Source organism: Vigna radiata, chromosome 1 (genome assembly GCF_000741045.1).
Source record: "Vigna radiata var. radiata cultivar VC1973A chromosome 1, Vradiata_ver6, whole genome shotgun sequence".
Taxonomy (NCBI): Eukaryota; Viridiplantae; Streptophyta; class Magnoliopsida; order Fabales; family Fabaceae; genus Vigna; species Vigna radiata.
This window is the reverse complement of record NC_028351.1, coordinates 1,726,579-1,743,738: the sequence shown is the minus strand read 5'-3', so window position 1 is coordinate 1,743,738 and position 17,160 is coordinate 1,726,579. Positions and strand designations below refer to the sequence as shown.

The window sequence follows — 17,160 nt, the reverse complement described above, 5'->3', positions numbered from 1 at the left end:
TTATTAGACATTTATGAATAAAATAAAATAAATATTAAAATAATTTTCAATTAAAAAGAAAAGAACATGTATTGTTATACTATTTAGTTTAAAAATTAGGACAATTCAGTTTAAAATTAGTATAGTACTAGTTCATTTCAGTTTATATTGTAGTTTAGTTAAAATTAGTGTAGTTTACAATTTAGTTAATAGTTCAGTTAGTGTAATTTACAATTCAGTTAATAGTTTAGTTCAGTTTACAGTTCAGTTAATAGTTCAGTCAGTGCAGTTTACAGTTCAGTTAGTGCAGTTTACAGTTCAGTTAATAGTTCAGTTCATATTGCAGTACAGTACAGTTCAGTACGGTTCAGTTTGAAAAACAAAATATAGTTCAGTTCAGTTTGTCTGAACTGTTTTACAGTTCAGTTCAGTTTGTTTGAACTGTTTTATAGTTCAGTTCAGTTTTTAGCAGTGCAGTACAGTTCAGTTCGATTTGCCCACCCCTAGTGATAACTGTTATTGATGAATGATTAAGATTAATATTAATAATCATTAAGAGGTAAATTAATTGATCAGATTCTCTTAAACTCTATAAATAGAGGTTTAATTTCTAAGTAAAAACACATACTTCATAATTGAATTACTTGACCTCTAGAAAAAAAAAAAAAAATCTCATTTGAACATAAGAATCATCCTCATCCTAATCCAGCAAAAACTCATAACATGAAATCGAGATAGTATAGAGAGATATCATATATACTCTAATTATATTCATTGAATAATTCACTCAATATAATAAACTAATAACTTATGACTTTTGAACTCATATAAGATTTGATGAAGTAAAATAATATAAGAACATATTTACTGTACATATATATTTTTTAAAATATACTTTTTCATCATATACGTATATGATAAATATATAATTATTGTTTTACTTTTAAATATATATCAGGTGTTTATGAATTTTTCTTGATAAAATAATAAAAAAAGTTTTTGTTAAAACAAAATGAAATCCCAATAATGTTTGCATAAGAAAACTTTATAGAATAATTTATTTTTACAGAAAATTAAAAATATTTTATAAGTTGAATAAATAATTTCAAAAAAATAAAAACTATAAGAATTTATAAGAGTAAAAAAATTTAAATTTTACATACTCTTTCTTCTTCTTTTTTTCTCGACCTCAAGAAAGATATGATTGACTCAACTCTGCTTTTAAATTGATATAAACAAGATTAGTTTTAGATTAAAATTCATTATAATTATTTGTCGATTATTAAAATTATTTTTATTTGTTGACTTACTTATTAAATCACATTAATATAAAAATTAACATTAATTATGTTTTTTAAATAATTTTTAATTTAAATTAAGTAAATCATTTTTAATTAAAATAAAGATTTATTGATCTTCGAAATTTAAGAAAAATTCCCATGAAATCGTTCCAATAGTTCATTGAGTCATTGATTATAAACATAGGTGTTCGACGATTCATTATTGAATAGTTGAAAGTAATCAAGTTTCGATAGAGACATGTTTAGTTTTTCTTTAATTGTACAAAAGTGTTATATAGATAATGTTATCAATATGCAGCCAATCAAATTCAGTAATGTATTATATAGATAATGTTATCAATATGCAGCCAATCAAATTTAAATACGTGTCATCACGATTATTATTATTATCCTATAAAAGAGGTGTATTAGATGAATAAACGCGAAAATTTATACTAATTTATATTAAAAATATTTTTAGCATATTTTTATATAATTTGAAAGTATACTGGTAAGAAAAAAACAATAATAAGAAATTATTAGGAAAAATAAAGGACAGAAGCGTAAATGCACCAAACTTGTTGCGCATAATTGTTTAAAGGGACATTGTAATCGATTACAAGGATCTGTATGGACTACACTTGTTTAAGGACTTCATCAAACTTGGTGATGACACCAGCCACTACAGTAAACGCGCAAATTACCAACGGGCTTTTACCAAAGGTCTTTAAGCCGTTGGTAAGTTACGTTTTCTGAAGAATTTACCAAAGGCCCGTAGAGTAGTAAAATACCGAAAGATTTACCGGCTTTTGGCTGTTTTTCGAGGGATTTTGGTTGTCGGTAATGCCCTTCTTTTTTGTAGTTAATATTGGGTCTTTCCACCACCATGGACTGCCCAAACCTCTGTTTTCAAGCCCTACTGACACTTAAATACAAAAAAGAAGTGTCACCCATTAAAGATTTGTGAAAAAAAAATTACTTAAATTGCTTCTGGTGAGTGACGTCTCCATAGTTGGGTCCTGCAGTAAAAGTTTGTGTACAAAACCCAAATTTGTTGTGCGCAATCGATTATAGGGACACTCTAATCGATTACAAGGGCTTGAATGGCCAACACTTGTTTTAGGACTTCACCAAACTTGGTGATGACACAAATGGATTACGCACAACAAATTTGGGTTTTGTACACAAACTTCTACTACAGGATCCAGTTGTGGAGACGTCACTCACCAGACCTACAAATGATGTGATTCTTTTTTTATTAGAAAATAAACTCAACTCTTTCTAATGACTACTAATTTGTGATTTTTGGACCTACAGAAGATGTTTCAAATGACTACTAACTCGTAATTTTTAGACCACTTTAGTATATGCGGTTAATTTCCCAAAACAACATTTTTCTAATCTTCCTAAATGTTTTACTTTCCATTTATTGTTTCATGTTTCATATTTTATTCTACTTTTTTTTTATTTCTTTATAAACTGACCATAATTCAAGGTAAAATAGTAGTATAATTAAGGTGTGATGTGATTCTTTTTTTTAGGCAGCAACACTCAATCAATTAAAGTGGATCTTTTGTTAGGCACCAACACCGAAGCCTATCAAGGTCGCTTACAGAATCAATTTTTGTACCAAGCACCCATAACCAAATAAAGGTTTCAAATATATGGTCGAACTCGTAATGGATGGATGAGAAAACAAGGACAAATCGTGAGAGAGAAGGGGAAAATAGCGCGAACGAAAAGAGAGAGAGAGAGAGGAAGAAAGGGCAAAATGTCGACAGAGAGAAGCGAGAACGAGACACTTGTTCTCTTCGCAATTTCTCTTCATGGTGCTACCAACCTTGACACTATGAAAGGCCCAAATCTTGGACTAAGGAAACACCTTACTTGTTGATGGAAGAAGAATGAAAATGGAAGGAGAACAAAAATGGAGAAAGAACGAAAATGAGAAATATGAGAGAATGGAAAGGAAATGATAACCACAACAAATTTGACAAAAACGATCAAAGCCACAAAAACAATATATTCAAACCTAGCATTTCAATATAACACAAAAATTTAATCAGAGAAGAAAATGGAATGTACCCGGGGAAGCAGAGATGGCGCGACGGAGAGAATGACGCGGCGACAGAGGCTGGCGCGACGGTAGAGGGCACGAAGGCAGAGGGCGCGACAGACGGTCGGGATGGCGCGGCGGCAGAGATGTTTTGAGACGGAGTTGGCGCGGCAGCAGCGTAATCGCGTAGAGGCAGAGGAGAAAGCAGAGAGAAAGCTTCAGAAAAACGCGTGGAGAAGATGAAACTGTTCAGTGTTTTGTATTTTTCAACCTACAAAGGGGAATATGTCGCGGTTCACAACTTAACCGCATCATATACTCCTTAAAAAAATAATATAAATGGCATTTTCGAAATTATTTTTGAAACTATATGCCGCGGTTCAGCGGGCAACCACAACATATACCCTTAAATATTTCAAATTTTTTCAGATCAGGGAATATGCCGCGGTTGCTCTGAGAACTACGACCTATTCCCTAACGTTCTGAATACTCAACTGTCTTCCCAACTGCCTTTTGGGGAATGTCAGTAGGTGGCAGAGGAATAGGTCGCGGTTCTCTGAGGAACCGTGGCATATTCCCACTGTCACCTATTGACATTCCCCTTCAGTCAGCCCCTGCAATAAATTGGCAGGGGAATAGGCCGCGGTTACCCAGAGAACCGCGACCTATTCCCCTGCCAATTTATTGTAGGGGCTGACTGATGGGGAATGTCAGTAGGTGGCAGTGGGAATATGCCGCGTTCCTCAGAGAACCACGACATACTCTCTTGTTATTTAATTTTTTCCTGACGTGGCGTCAAAATTGATAGTTGACCTGGGGTATATAACCGCGGCATATAAGTTGGATTTATTTACAAAACTGCCACCGCGCACAATTATGTTGCGATTTCTGGTAAACCGTGGCATAATGTACGCTGTATAAACCCTATTTTTTACTAGTGAAACAAAAATAGTACAATTATGAATGAAGCAACCATATTTTCTTATCATGGAAATAAAACTGACCACAAACGTTTCTAGATATTAAACAAAAATACATATATAAAACATTTCAAAATTTTGAAACTAAAAGAATAAAACTAACCCTAATTTCTTTTAAGAGACTCAAATAAAACAAATAAGTAAAATTTGTAAAAATTTAAAAAAAAATAAATTTTTAAGAGTTGATAAAATATTTTAAATAATGAGATAATGTTATTTTAATATTAAAAAGAGTATAAATAGAAATTTATTAAAGAGTCTTATTACTTAAAACACTTATCATCTCTTTAGAAATCATTTTTTGAGTATTTTTTCCTTCTTTCTAAGAGTTCTAATTATTGAACCATATGTTCAAAGATCGGGAAGTGCCTTCATGATCATGGCAACAAGATCTTCCTTTACAACCAATCAATTTCTAATGAAAAAGTAAGTTAATTTATACTCTTTTCCTCTGTTTTCTGTACTTTTCAATGCATGTAATATGACCCTGTCGCATGTATAACTTGAGTCTTCTATTAGGTCCTTTATTAATTAGTAGTTCTAACCACGTACTTTAATCATGTTTTTGTGGTTTGTAGGTACAAATAGAGTTACTTGAGTGGAAAAAGTTATTTAGACCTTTTAAGCTAGCTAAACTTCTCACAGGTAAGCGAAGCTAAATGCGTTTTCTAAAGCTTTAAGTGGTTTGATAATTTGTTTTGGTATGGTAGAGTTATATGAAATCAGTTATGGGCATCTGCTTTAAGTTCTATGATAGTGTATTATGCGACATATTGAAATTGGTAGTTGATATAATGAATTCTTAGTGTGAAATGCTTGCTGAATTGTGCTTGATTCTTGATGATTTAGTGAATCAATTAGCTGTTGAACTTTGGTTTGACAATAGGTTAGAGTAATGACTGTTTCTAGTGAAAAATAGAGGTTTGGATAAGTAATATTCTAAAGCAGTTGTTTTGTGAGGGAACCAAGTGTTTGGAATCTGTATTCATGTCAATTAGGACTTAGTTAGCCACTTAGTTCACTAAAATTTGGTTCATAGCACATGAAATTTGTTGGTTGCATTTAAGGATAGTTGGTTTGATTAGATAAATAAATTCCTAGACAAGTGAGCAAATTGGCACTCACTCTGAGTTATAAACCTATTTTCAAATCAATTATTGTGTCAATAATATTAATTGATTTGATCATTTGGATAAGTACTGAATGCATATAGATCAAGTATCTTAGATACATATGGATTTGATTTAAATTTTGTATGAGATTGGTTCGTGAGTGTGAAATTGTATATGATGCTATAAGAGTTTCAAGGAGAAATCCTTAAGATGATTTTGTATTGTGTATGTATTGATATATGATGCTCGGTATTATGGGTTAATCTGATACTCTTAATAACTTATAATCTAAAGTAAAGAAGGGTAGTTATGTCGTGAAGAGTAACATGATGTCCTTAGTCTGATGGTCATTTATTTGGCATAAATATTTTATAGATTAACCTCAGAGTGTGGTAGTTGGTGTGAATGAGTTGTTGCACCATCTTCAAGTGCAAGGCCCCTAGAGTTCGGTATCAATACTTGTATTTGGATGATCAAGTATAGAGTAAATAATTTGATGTTTATGAATTGTTAGTTATTTATGATTAATTATAAATTGTTTGTAAATAATCATATGTGTATTCTTTGATAAAATTAGCCTACCATTTGCTTTCTGCTAATTATATGTTTGTTTGTTCTTCTATTTGCAATGATATTTTTATTATGTGAGCAAACGAAGAACTTTCTTTTGATCAGGCTTTGGAAGATAGAGATAGAATATATGATTATATTAGAATTTTATTTTAGTTAGATTTATACATATTTATATGAAAATATATGTATGTATATATGCTCTTTTAACAAATTTCATGTTGCACTTTAGTTCTTAAGTGTAAAAAAATGTGTTAGACTTTCCTATCTTATATATATTTTATTATTTGGATAATTGTATCAGTTTCTTTTTAACTATTCTATTAAATATATGATGATTCTTATAATAGTATTAGGAATATTAAAAATTTGGATGTTATTATTTGTATTCACAATGAATTTATGTTGGGTTTTTGTTAAAGTTAGTCACTCAAATTTTCTATTTTAATTTTAGAAGATTTTCTTATATTAAACAAAAATTATTTTATTTTGAATTAAAATTAATTTATACATAAAATAATGTATAAAAATTTACTTATATGAATTCTTTATTATTTTGACAACTCATTACATTGCCTTTTCTTAGGGGGTGTTGTCTTTTCTTAGGATGTATTAGTTTCCACATATGTACTATATATGTAAATGGATTGATTTGTGAGTATATAGTTGTTTGTTTCAGCTGATGGTATCCTAATTTTAACAACTCATTGTCTTTTCTTATTTGCATTCTCACATTGATAGGGAGATAAGTAGGAATGTACAAAAAACGAAATTACCCTTCACCTGTTCAGTGCACATGCAATTAGAGATGACAAAAAAAATCTGCCCTAGCAGATATCTCCAGATAAAATCCGCAACGGAGAGTTGGTATCCGCGAATATTTACTATCTGCAGATTGCAGATAGCGAATATTTTAATATCCATTTATAAACGAGTCGAGTGTGGATATTATACTATATATACCTGCAGATATCCGCTACCTACAAAAAATAAAAATAAAAATTTAATTTATACTTTATTAGGTTAAATTTAATCAAAATTAACATTAATTTATATTTTATAATTAAATTTAATTAAAATTTAAATTTAAATTTATATTATATATTTTTTGTAATTTTATTTAAATTTTATTTTAATAATTAATAAAAAAATAATTTTTAAAATATTTGCGAATATCAACGGATATCTGCAGATTTTAAAATACTCGCAGATAATTTTTAAGCAAATATACGTGCGAGTAATAGATCGAGTAACAAATGAATGTTTTTTTGTCGAGTCAGATTATACTCGACCCGACCCGTTGTCATCCTGATATATAACATCATAGGTAGACCTGTCAAATAGGCTCCTATAATAGGCCTTGGCCCTAGCCCATGTGGGTTAGGACCAAAAAAGTCCACAGAACCAAAAAAAACCCTTTATTAAAAAAGCCCCCAGGACTAAAAAGCTCCAAAGCCTGTGGGTCAGAGTCAACCCATGGGCTTTCTTTTTTAAAAAAAACTCACATCATCATTTTTAAAAAAAACTAAATATGTAATTAAATGATTTTACATAAATCTTTCTTTCGTGGTATGTTTGTTTTTATCTAATTATTTTATTATGATATATGTAACATTTTGTTTTAATAATTTTATTCTATTTAAATGGAACAGGATGTTACTTTATGTTTATTTTTATTTTATTTATATAAAATAAAACTGCTTGAATACTTTTTCAAAACACGCACGTTCTTTTTTTGCTGCATAAAAGATGGTCCATTCTCAGTATTATTCGACTAATAATTGTCTCTTCACTTAATATTACAATAACTAAAATAGCACAAATATACAGAAGATATTACAAAAATGATATCAAAGTTATTAAAAGCAGTATAAATAAAAGATAATTATAATTTTTTTTAACTTTTATTATGTCATAATTATGTAATTAGAAATACTTCATACTTTTTATTAAATTGAAAAATAAAAATATTTTAATTTTTATTAAAAAATTCTAATTACAATTATACAATAAAAAGGCTTTCTATTTTTATGGCTAGATATTTTAGAAACTAAAAAAAATAGTTAATGAGAGAAATTCCAGTATAGTGCATCCAGCCATGAAAGAGTGAAAAAAAATAGTTTTAAATATGATAATGATTGTTTCATTCTTTTTTATAACATTTTAATAATTATAAACACTAATATAAATCAATTACATAAGGGTTAAATATGTTTTTCGTCCCCCAACTATTAGCCATTTTTGTGTTTAGTCCTTCTTTCAAAGTATAATATAATTTAGTCCTTCAACTTTAGAAAACTATAGTTTTAGTCTTTTTTTACCAAATTTTTTAAACTTTATTTGCTGTTTCAAGCACGTTATATTATAGCATTTGGATTGTTTACACATTTTAACACATTTTTGCTTCAATATTAACTGAGAAATGCGTTTGAAACAGTAAATAAAGTTAAAAAATTTGGTAAAAATGACTAATACCAGAGTTTTCTAAAATTGAAGGACTAAATTGTACTATACTTTGAAAGAGGGACTAAACACAAAAACGACCAATAGTTGGAGAACGAAAAACATATTTAACCCATTACATAATAATACATATCTATATTTATAATGTTAAGATATTCTCAAAATATTATTATTTTTTAAATATTTAAAGATGTAAGGAAAGAAACTGGAAGAATGAAATAAATGGAGCACTGTTCGTGTAACACTATATAGACAAACAGAAGAAGACAAAACAGATATTAAATGCAGTGTCAAAGGGTTGTGGTGAAAAAGTAAAATAAAATATGTAAGATAAAGAATGTAAAAAGTATTTAGTAAAGAAAAACGCAGTGAATAGTTAGATTTAATAGTTGAGGTTGTCGTTTAAATAGGAGCATGTTGGTTGCTGTTATCCACAGAGAGAGAAAAAGAAGAGTGTTTGTTAAAAGTAAGAATCAGGCAAGATGTTCGGAATCCTGGGAGGCAAGGGTCAGAAGATAAAAGGGCGTTTGGTGATTATGCGAAAGAATGTGTTAGATTTGGTTAGCCTAACCCGGCCCTGATTTTGGGGGCTAATAAGGATTCCCTTTGTGTGAAGAATCGATTCTCGCTCCCTTCATTTCACTAAATTACTGTTTTTTTTATTGTATTATTTATATAGTTTTTATTTTGTCCGGTTTTTTATTCTATTCCATTAATTTTTAATAATAATAATTTTTTAATTTTAATTTTCTTATTATAAATAATAAATTCAATTTCGTTTTAATATAATTACTACTACTTATATTTAAATTTATATCACATTTCTACACCAAAGATAAATTGATAATCATTTACTTTTATCAATTAAAACATCTTTTTAATCTATCATATTCATCATATTATTCGTAAACTTTTCTTTCCAATCCCTTTATCAATTCTTTTAAATTTCTTAATCCAAACAATACCACAATTTTCTTTTCATTTTCTCAAATTCATTCATTCAACATCTCTCATATTCACTCTCCAATTCAAACACTATCTTAATTTCTCAAAAATAATTGAATGGACATCTACACTATATTTCACTTTTATACCGTTAAATCTTAAATTATTTTTATCTCTAAACTTTTTTATGATTTTTTTTTTATTTTTTATTTTATTTTCATTCATTAAATTTTTCAATGAAGCGCTGATATTTCATAAAAATATATGAAAAAAATCAAAATGACATAATTTTAAAAAGTAATTCAATTTTACTTTTAACTTCTTTTATGATACATATTATTAGTTAAAATCAACAGATGTTTAAAATGTGGAAATGTTCACAATTTAGATAAAATATAAAAATAATAAACCATAATATTACAATAATAATAATAATAATAATAATTACGCAATAAAATGTATAATTAAGTTTATAAAATATTTATCTGAGTAACATACAACATGAGCAATTTATGTCAATGTTGAACCACCCAGTATCAGAAAATCTTAAAATCCTCACAGTATAAGTTATTAATTATATTATTTTTAGCATTTATTAATCTCATTGATGATTATATTATTCTTAACATATGTTAGAAAAATGGAGAAGGATATGGTTTTTGGATGAACCGAGATTCTATCACTTATTTGATAAACCGAGGTTTTCTCTGAGCATTTTAGTTTTAACCTACACTGTTCATTTCCTTCTTCACAGACCCTCTTCTCTCGCATTCTTCTTCTTCGCAGTACACTGAATACATATTGGTCGAAACATAGTGTTTTACAAGATACAAATATGCATATTAATTCAAACTTAACAAAAGATAGATCCAAATAAAACACATAAATATCGAAATTACATATTAATGAGGAACACGAAGGTAAAGAGGAACATGATTGGGTGAGTTTGGAAGTGAATCCCAAACAGAGAAAGCACTAGAAGAGTTCAACCATTTGTGTGTCATTTCAGGATAGTGACGATCAATCACATCTTTCAAACTCTCAGTTGTGTTCACCCATTCAAGTCCCTTTTTAGTGTATGTTTCTTCATTATAGTTGCTTGTGAAGAACCTATCAGCTTCCAGCCTCCTGCAATTCCACAAAAACAGTTTCATTCATTCCCTTTCAAAATCACTTCACAAAACAATGTCCAAAAACACACAATGAATCCTTTAGAATATTGGTATTTTAATGTTATTCCTTTTACCTGCTTGCCATGAGGAGGAATATCACAAAAGCTGTCTCACTGATTGCAAAACCCTTTATTTTCTTCTCTGCCATGAGACCTACAAGTAGATCAAGCTCTTCAACATCATCTCCATATACTTCTTCCAATACTTTAATTGCTTCCTTATCATCAGTTAGATCTTCCCACTTTGAGATAGGTATTAACAGTAATGACCTCCTAAACTGGTTGTATCTAGCCACATTCCTTTCCCTATCCCTGTAAACTGCATCATAATTTTAGGGTTAATAACTAGATATAGGATATATCTTAATATTAAAACTATACATAAACTTTTACATATATATGTATGTATATATCTTACTTTCAAGAGCAGCCAGGTCCACATGTTCAGACCTTTCTGTGCCATCCATGTTCTGTGGTACAAGGTCTCTTAGCCACTCTGGATAATTCCAAAGCTCTAATGCCCCACAAGCTTGGTGACCCATTGACACAAGTTGTCTTGCGACTCCTATTTCTGATAATGTCTTCTCTCCTGGTAGTCCAATCAAGTTTTTCATAGGGATTCTACAATACCGAATGGAAAGAGAAATTTTGGTAAAAGATAATGAAAAATGCTTCAAATTATTGAGATAATCTAACTTTATATATCAATCTAAAAAGTAAGAACAATTCTTAAAAACAATATAAGTTATTGAAGAATTCAATATCAAGTTAAGTGGTATGAATTAGTTTAAGTATTTTTATAAATTATAAATAGAAACAGATGTAGTAATGAGTTTGGGAAAAGAAAGGTTTAGGTAAGATTTTATTATCGTACTCTTTGATTACTGGTGGAGATTTGTTTGGCCCAGGAGTTGCAGATATGTCTCTCAGATGCAGGTTATCAGGTAGGAGAGGGTGCATTCTGTAGACACTCGTAAATTCTTCTGTTAAAGAGTAGGTGACACCATGGTTTTCTGGCTTCTTCATACCAACAAATCCTCCCAAGATGGACCCACCAACATGTCCGAATGTATCCTTAAACTTCTTCCCCAATAGTCCATACCTGAAAAATAAACAATAATTTCAAAAAATAAATAGATTATAACCTGTATAATCGATTACCATAGAGTTTTTTTGTTTACACTCTTAGTAATCAATTACAAATTTGGAAAATGATATTTTGACACGAATTTTTTGACACCATTTTAACATTGTACACGTATCAAAATGTGGTTGGACGATTTCAAATTAAAAAAAAAAAAAAACTTTGATTTTTTTCTTCCAAATATGCCATTGTTTCAGTTTTTTTAATTTGAAATCGTCCAACCACGTTTTGACATGGGTACAGTGTCAAAATGATATCAAAAAATTGATGTCAAAATATCATTTTCCTTCTAATCAATTGTCAATTCCTAAAATTGTAAGACACAACTTTTTTTATTTGAAATCGTGTGGATCTAATTGTAATTTTCAAATTTTTTGTCTCTTATACGTAAAATGCTTTTCATTTTTACCTATATACGTTAAAAAAAAAACATTTTGAATATAAATTAAAAAAAGCAGCTCGAAAATATTTCAGTAGATAAATCTTTTTGTAAACTGTGTCAGAGAATTGTGTGGTGTCGAGAGGCTTACCAGTTGGCACGCATTCCTGCAAGTAGAGTATCAGTTTTAAGAAGCTCCACAGTCCAATCAATGGTGTGAACCTTTGCAATCACAGCTGAAATCACCAATCTTGCATGGCGATAAAGTTCTTCATCATTCAATTGAGGGTAATATTTCTGAAACAGTACAATTAAAAACAGGTATTTTGTTAGTATTTTCTTTTCATTAATGAGATTGTTTTTAAAATAAGATTGGTTAATATTGTTTTTTTCCATGATGAAATTTATGATTATTATACCTTGAGAGAATCACAAACTGCATTGTGTTCTTGAATGAAAAGGGACTGCAGAGTTGAAACACCAGCCCAACTGTTGCGGATGTCACCTGCAACTGCTGTTCCATTTTCGTTATGCAGAAGGTTTCCATCCTTTGATATCTTTAGCTTTCCATCTTTGAAAGTCCTCACTTTCTGTAAAACTTCTCCATTGCTTCCATACACAGCACTTGCATCCCTATTTCACCAACCAAATCCATGCAACTTAAACATCTTCTCTCAGAGACTATATACCAATAACTTTCATATCAGCTACTTTTAACTTTTACATTAGTCCAATATACTTTAACCTACATAATTTTTTTACATTCATTTCATACTACTTTTTCTTACCTTTTATTTTTATTTTTTTTTAAATTACAAAAATTCACTTTTTTAAGATCAATTTACTCAAATTAAATGTGTCAAATAAATATGAGTGTGATATTACTTTTACTAAAACTAATATTTCTTATAATCATGACAAATCTAGTAGATTTGAATATTATTATTGATAAGATCTCATATTATTATTATTAATATTATTTATTTAAGATAAGTTTTTATTTTGTTGGTATATAATTTATTATATCATTATATTTTTATGACATGAATCCTAAAGTTCATATAATTTTATAAAGATATGATATTTAAAAAAAAAAAAAATCATACTCTTATACTCATTCTTTTATTTCAAAATATATTTTGTTCTGACTTAACTCGACGAGTTTTTCTTAGGTCTATACGAAAATTTATATATTTGATCAATATTACAAACATAACAAAAATCCATAATTTAGAATAATGAATTTTAACCTTTTTTTTACATATCTTATATCTTTCGCCGCCATTTTGTTAGATGTAAACGCTATCGTGCCCCCACGCATTGAATTTTCTACATGCATATACGCCGCCATTTTTTTCATCTAAGTTATCTTTTCTTTCCTTTTTCAAATTATAATTTTCTGTCAGTATCATTACTTAGTACATATCGAAAACTTTTATAATATATAAGTGAGATATGCTCCTCGTTTAAAAACTGTTTTTTCTGAAATTATGTTAGTCATAAACTCAGTATAAGAAGTAGGAATAATAAACTTATCAACATTAACCTTTAACTTTTGGCTGAGGTAAACTGCAGTAGAAATCTTACCACCATGGTGTTCGAATGTTCGATGATCCCGTTTTTATCTCATAGAATCCAGTGGGAATTTCCTTAGTTTTGAAGAATTTGAAAGATTTTAGAGGGCATTGGCCTGCAACTTCTTTTGGTGCAGTCAGTTCAATCTGCATATATATGTATGTAAATATGTATCAAAATTTCATGAACAAATTAAATTAAATACCTTCTTATTATCACAATAAAAAACATCATCATGGTTTTAGAAATTGATTGACCTGTTTGGTATCCTCAAGATGATCGATCCAATCGTGAATCATGAACTGAATCCAAGAAGCTGCAATCACGTTGAATTGCTTCCCTGTGTCCTTATATGTCCTTCTAGCTAGTAGTTTTGTTGCTACCACCATTGGATCAGGCTTCAATAGCTGCACACACACAAAACTATGCCTTCAAAATTCACTATCCTCAAAGGATCAAAATCATATAAGAACAAGTCAACAAACTATAGCAGTAAAAACACTGATATTTTATGAAATTATTATAACTAGCTATGATTGTTGACCTTTTTCTTCTGATCAACAGGAAGCATGTTTCTGCCAAAGAAAGTTCCTTGGCTGCCAGCAACTTCATTGAAANGATCATTATATTTTCCATCAGCTGTTCTGTATGGAAAATCTGAATGGTTGAACCTAATCCCAGTTGGTGTTGTTCCAACGTTGAAGAGGTTGTACTCTTGGTGAAGGTGACGTCTGATAGCCAGATACAATAGCCCTAAGAAAACAGGTAGACGATGCCATATCCCCAGCTTGTCAATGGAATGAACAATCTGCATAAAACAGACTCATTTCGTGATGATCTTAACTTAATTAAAGCTCTGATAATTAATGCTTTGAAAATGATGTCTTAATCCTATCACTAATGTAATAACAACTATTCATGTTATGATAATATGATGTAGAAGGAATTGTGTGTATACAATGAAGAGAAAAGCATCTATTATGGTCATTTTGGCCACTGCTTCATGGAAGTCTTTGTGGATGAACTGGTGAACAACATTTGCAAAAAGGTTTCTGATGGGATCCGTTATCACAGACCACATGTTTGCTAAAACGAAGATATAATTGATGAGTTTGATATATGAATGTGTATATTTTTGTAAGTTTGCATTTGTATTTATAGCCCTTGGCTTAGAAATTTTGCTTTCAATTTTGCATTATTCAAAACCCTAACGTGGTCATCGAAAAACAACTATGTGCTTGTCTTTTTGTGTGGAAAATGTTCCAAAAGGTTGTCATGTAACAAAAAATAATTATGCCATCTTTCTCTTACATTTCTTTCTTATTTCCTCTCATTTTCTTTCTCTATCAGGTTTTAGTATTCTTTTTCTCTCTTTTATGGTAAAAATGAACATGATTGTTAAAAATGGTTAAACGAAAAAAATAATGCTATTAATGCCATTTTCATTTATTCTTTTATCAAACAAATACTCCATCTTTTATTAATTCGTGCACGAAAAAATAAATTCTGTCTTTATTCTTGGTTTTGAAAAGTTCCAAGACGTTAGATTTTTGGTCATATATTTACTGCCACTTTTCTTCTGTTTACTTTCATTTTAATGGCTGCATAAGAAAATTCTAACATTTTGGTCTTTATTTTTATTTGACAAATCATTTCGATTTAATTCTTATATGGTCAACAGAGAAACTAATGAATAAAATGTATTTATTTATATAAAAAATAAAACAAATTATGAACTATATTTATAATTTGGTTTTTTAAAACCACCAGGAAAATAAGGAGTTGTTGGCAGTATTTTATGCAATTACTTGATGTCGATGTGCAATTATTTCATGTCAAATTAATAATGTTATGTTTATAGTTTAATTTTAAATGAACAAGTTAGCGGACCAAAAAAGAAAAACACAAGATAAAAATTAGTGGGGAATTTTTTAATCATTGATTAGAGCAGCAAAGATCATAATTGCATTAGCAATAATGATTGTTTGATGAAATTTTTATCAATTTTTTTCTCACCGGGTTGTGGTGCATTAAATTTCGTATAAACATTAATCCAAACACACTACTAATTTTTTTAACCATTTCTATCTTTCTTGCTCAATATAATTTTAAAATTTTTATAATTATACTAGAAAAAACTGTTTGTGTGAGAGCATTTTTTTTTAATTATAAAAAAAAAGTGTAAAAATAAAATTAATGATAAACTTCACCTCAAGCCATTGTGTACCGTACTTTTTTACTTGTTAAAAAGGGAATTTTATTTCTAATTTAATTTTATAAAACTATTTTTATATTAATATGCTCTAACTTAATGTTATCTCTAATTAACGTAACATTTTGTAATATGACTTGAAAGTTTTATTGTAAAATTATTAAAAATATTCTTAGTATTAAGACAAAAAATAACCGTGAAAACGTGTAATTGTAGAATAGTGATAAAAAGAAACAAGTTTTTATAGTAGAAAAAAACCAGAGAATGTTGAAGTCAAGAACGAAGGCTATGAACACTTGCACGAACAGTCAACTCGACATCTATGGAAATCACACACTAGCATTACAAAAGGGGTGGTCACCAAATTCATTAATTTGATAACTCCGATTAATTCAAATAAAAATATTAAGATTAAATATGCTTTATTCCCTAAATTTTGAAATTAAAATTTGTATATCTTTAAAACTTTGATGTAATTTGATTCTTAAATTTTTAAAATTAATAGATATAGTCCTTCTAATTCAATTTTGTTTAATTATTTTGATATGTCAAGTAACATTTTAAATTGATGTTTAAGTTGTTTATCTTTTTGACACATTCTAACTCAAATATTATTCTCAAAAGTCATTTAACATGTAAAAAAGTTAACAAATTTAAGTTAAGAAAACTATATTCGTTCATTTTTAAAGTTGAAAGATTAAAATGTATCAAAATTTTGAACAAAGACGAATTTCAATTTTGCGTACAAATTTAGAAACTAACCCTAGCATAATCAATTTAATTAAAAACATAATGGAAATTTTGTAAATATTAAAAAGTATATTAGATTGATTGTAACAAAAATCGTTCTAATATTTAATTATTAGATTTATTAATAGAGTAACTGACCAAATATGTTAATTTAAAAAAAAAAATAGTTGATCTATTAGATCGATTAGAGTAAGAAAATAGGGAGTATATTAGATCTAATATAGTCTCATTTCAAAGTTAGTGCAAAACCTTATTCTTTTTTCGCTCTTCTTCTTTCCTCTTGCACTAGCACCTTTGTTGGTCATCCTTGCACCACCTTGCTAGTCATCCCTTGTCGTGAAACCTCTTTGTTATGTGAACCCTCTTTGTTATTCCCTACCATAGTCGCTATATCCATCTCCGACGAACTTCAATCACCAACGATGTTCACTGCAACCATTCCCATTGTGCATCAACCACTAGTCATTCCTCCTTTTTAGTAGCCACCACAAACACCTCATTGTTGTGTCTTGCCTTGGGTTCCAACTATTGTGTGCACGTCCCG

At 29.1% G+C, this 17,160-nt stretch overlaps 1 protein-coding gene across 1 annotated transcript; it reads right to left on the bottom strand.

The window, feature by feature from the left end:
* Nucleotides 1-10,198: 10,198 nt before the first annotated feature.
* On the bottom strand, nucleotides 10,199-14,909 carry LOC106770747 (alpha-dioxygenase 1-like). Its single transcript, XM_014656543.2, has 10 exons — nucleotides 14,613-14,909; nucleotides 14,199-14,462; nucleotides 13,912-14,061; nucleotides 13,667-13,800; nucleotides 12,499-12,712; nucleotides 12,231-12,376; nucleotides 11,431-11,658; nucleotides 10,975-11,177; nucleotides 10,632-10,875; nucleotides 10,199-10,513 (listed from the first exon to the last, which is right to left on the bottom strand). Exons 1-10 carry the CDS (start codon nucleotides 14,733-14,735, stop codon nucleotides 10,288-10,290), a joined length of 1,932 nt encoding a protein of 643 aa, XP_014512029.1. The 5' UTR covers nucleotides 14,736-14,909; the 3' UTR covers nucleotides 10,199-10,287.
* Between the last annotated feature and the right edge of the window lie 2,251 nt (nucleotides 14,910-17,160).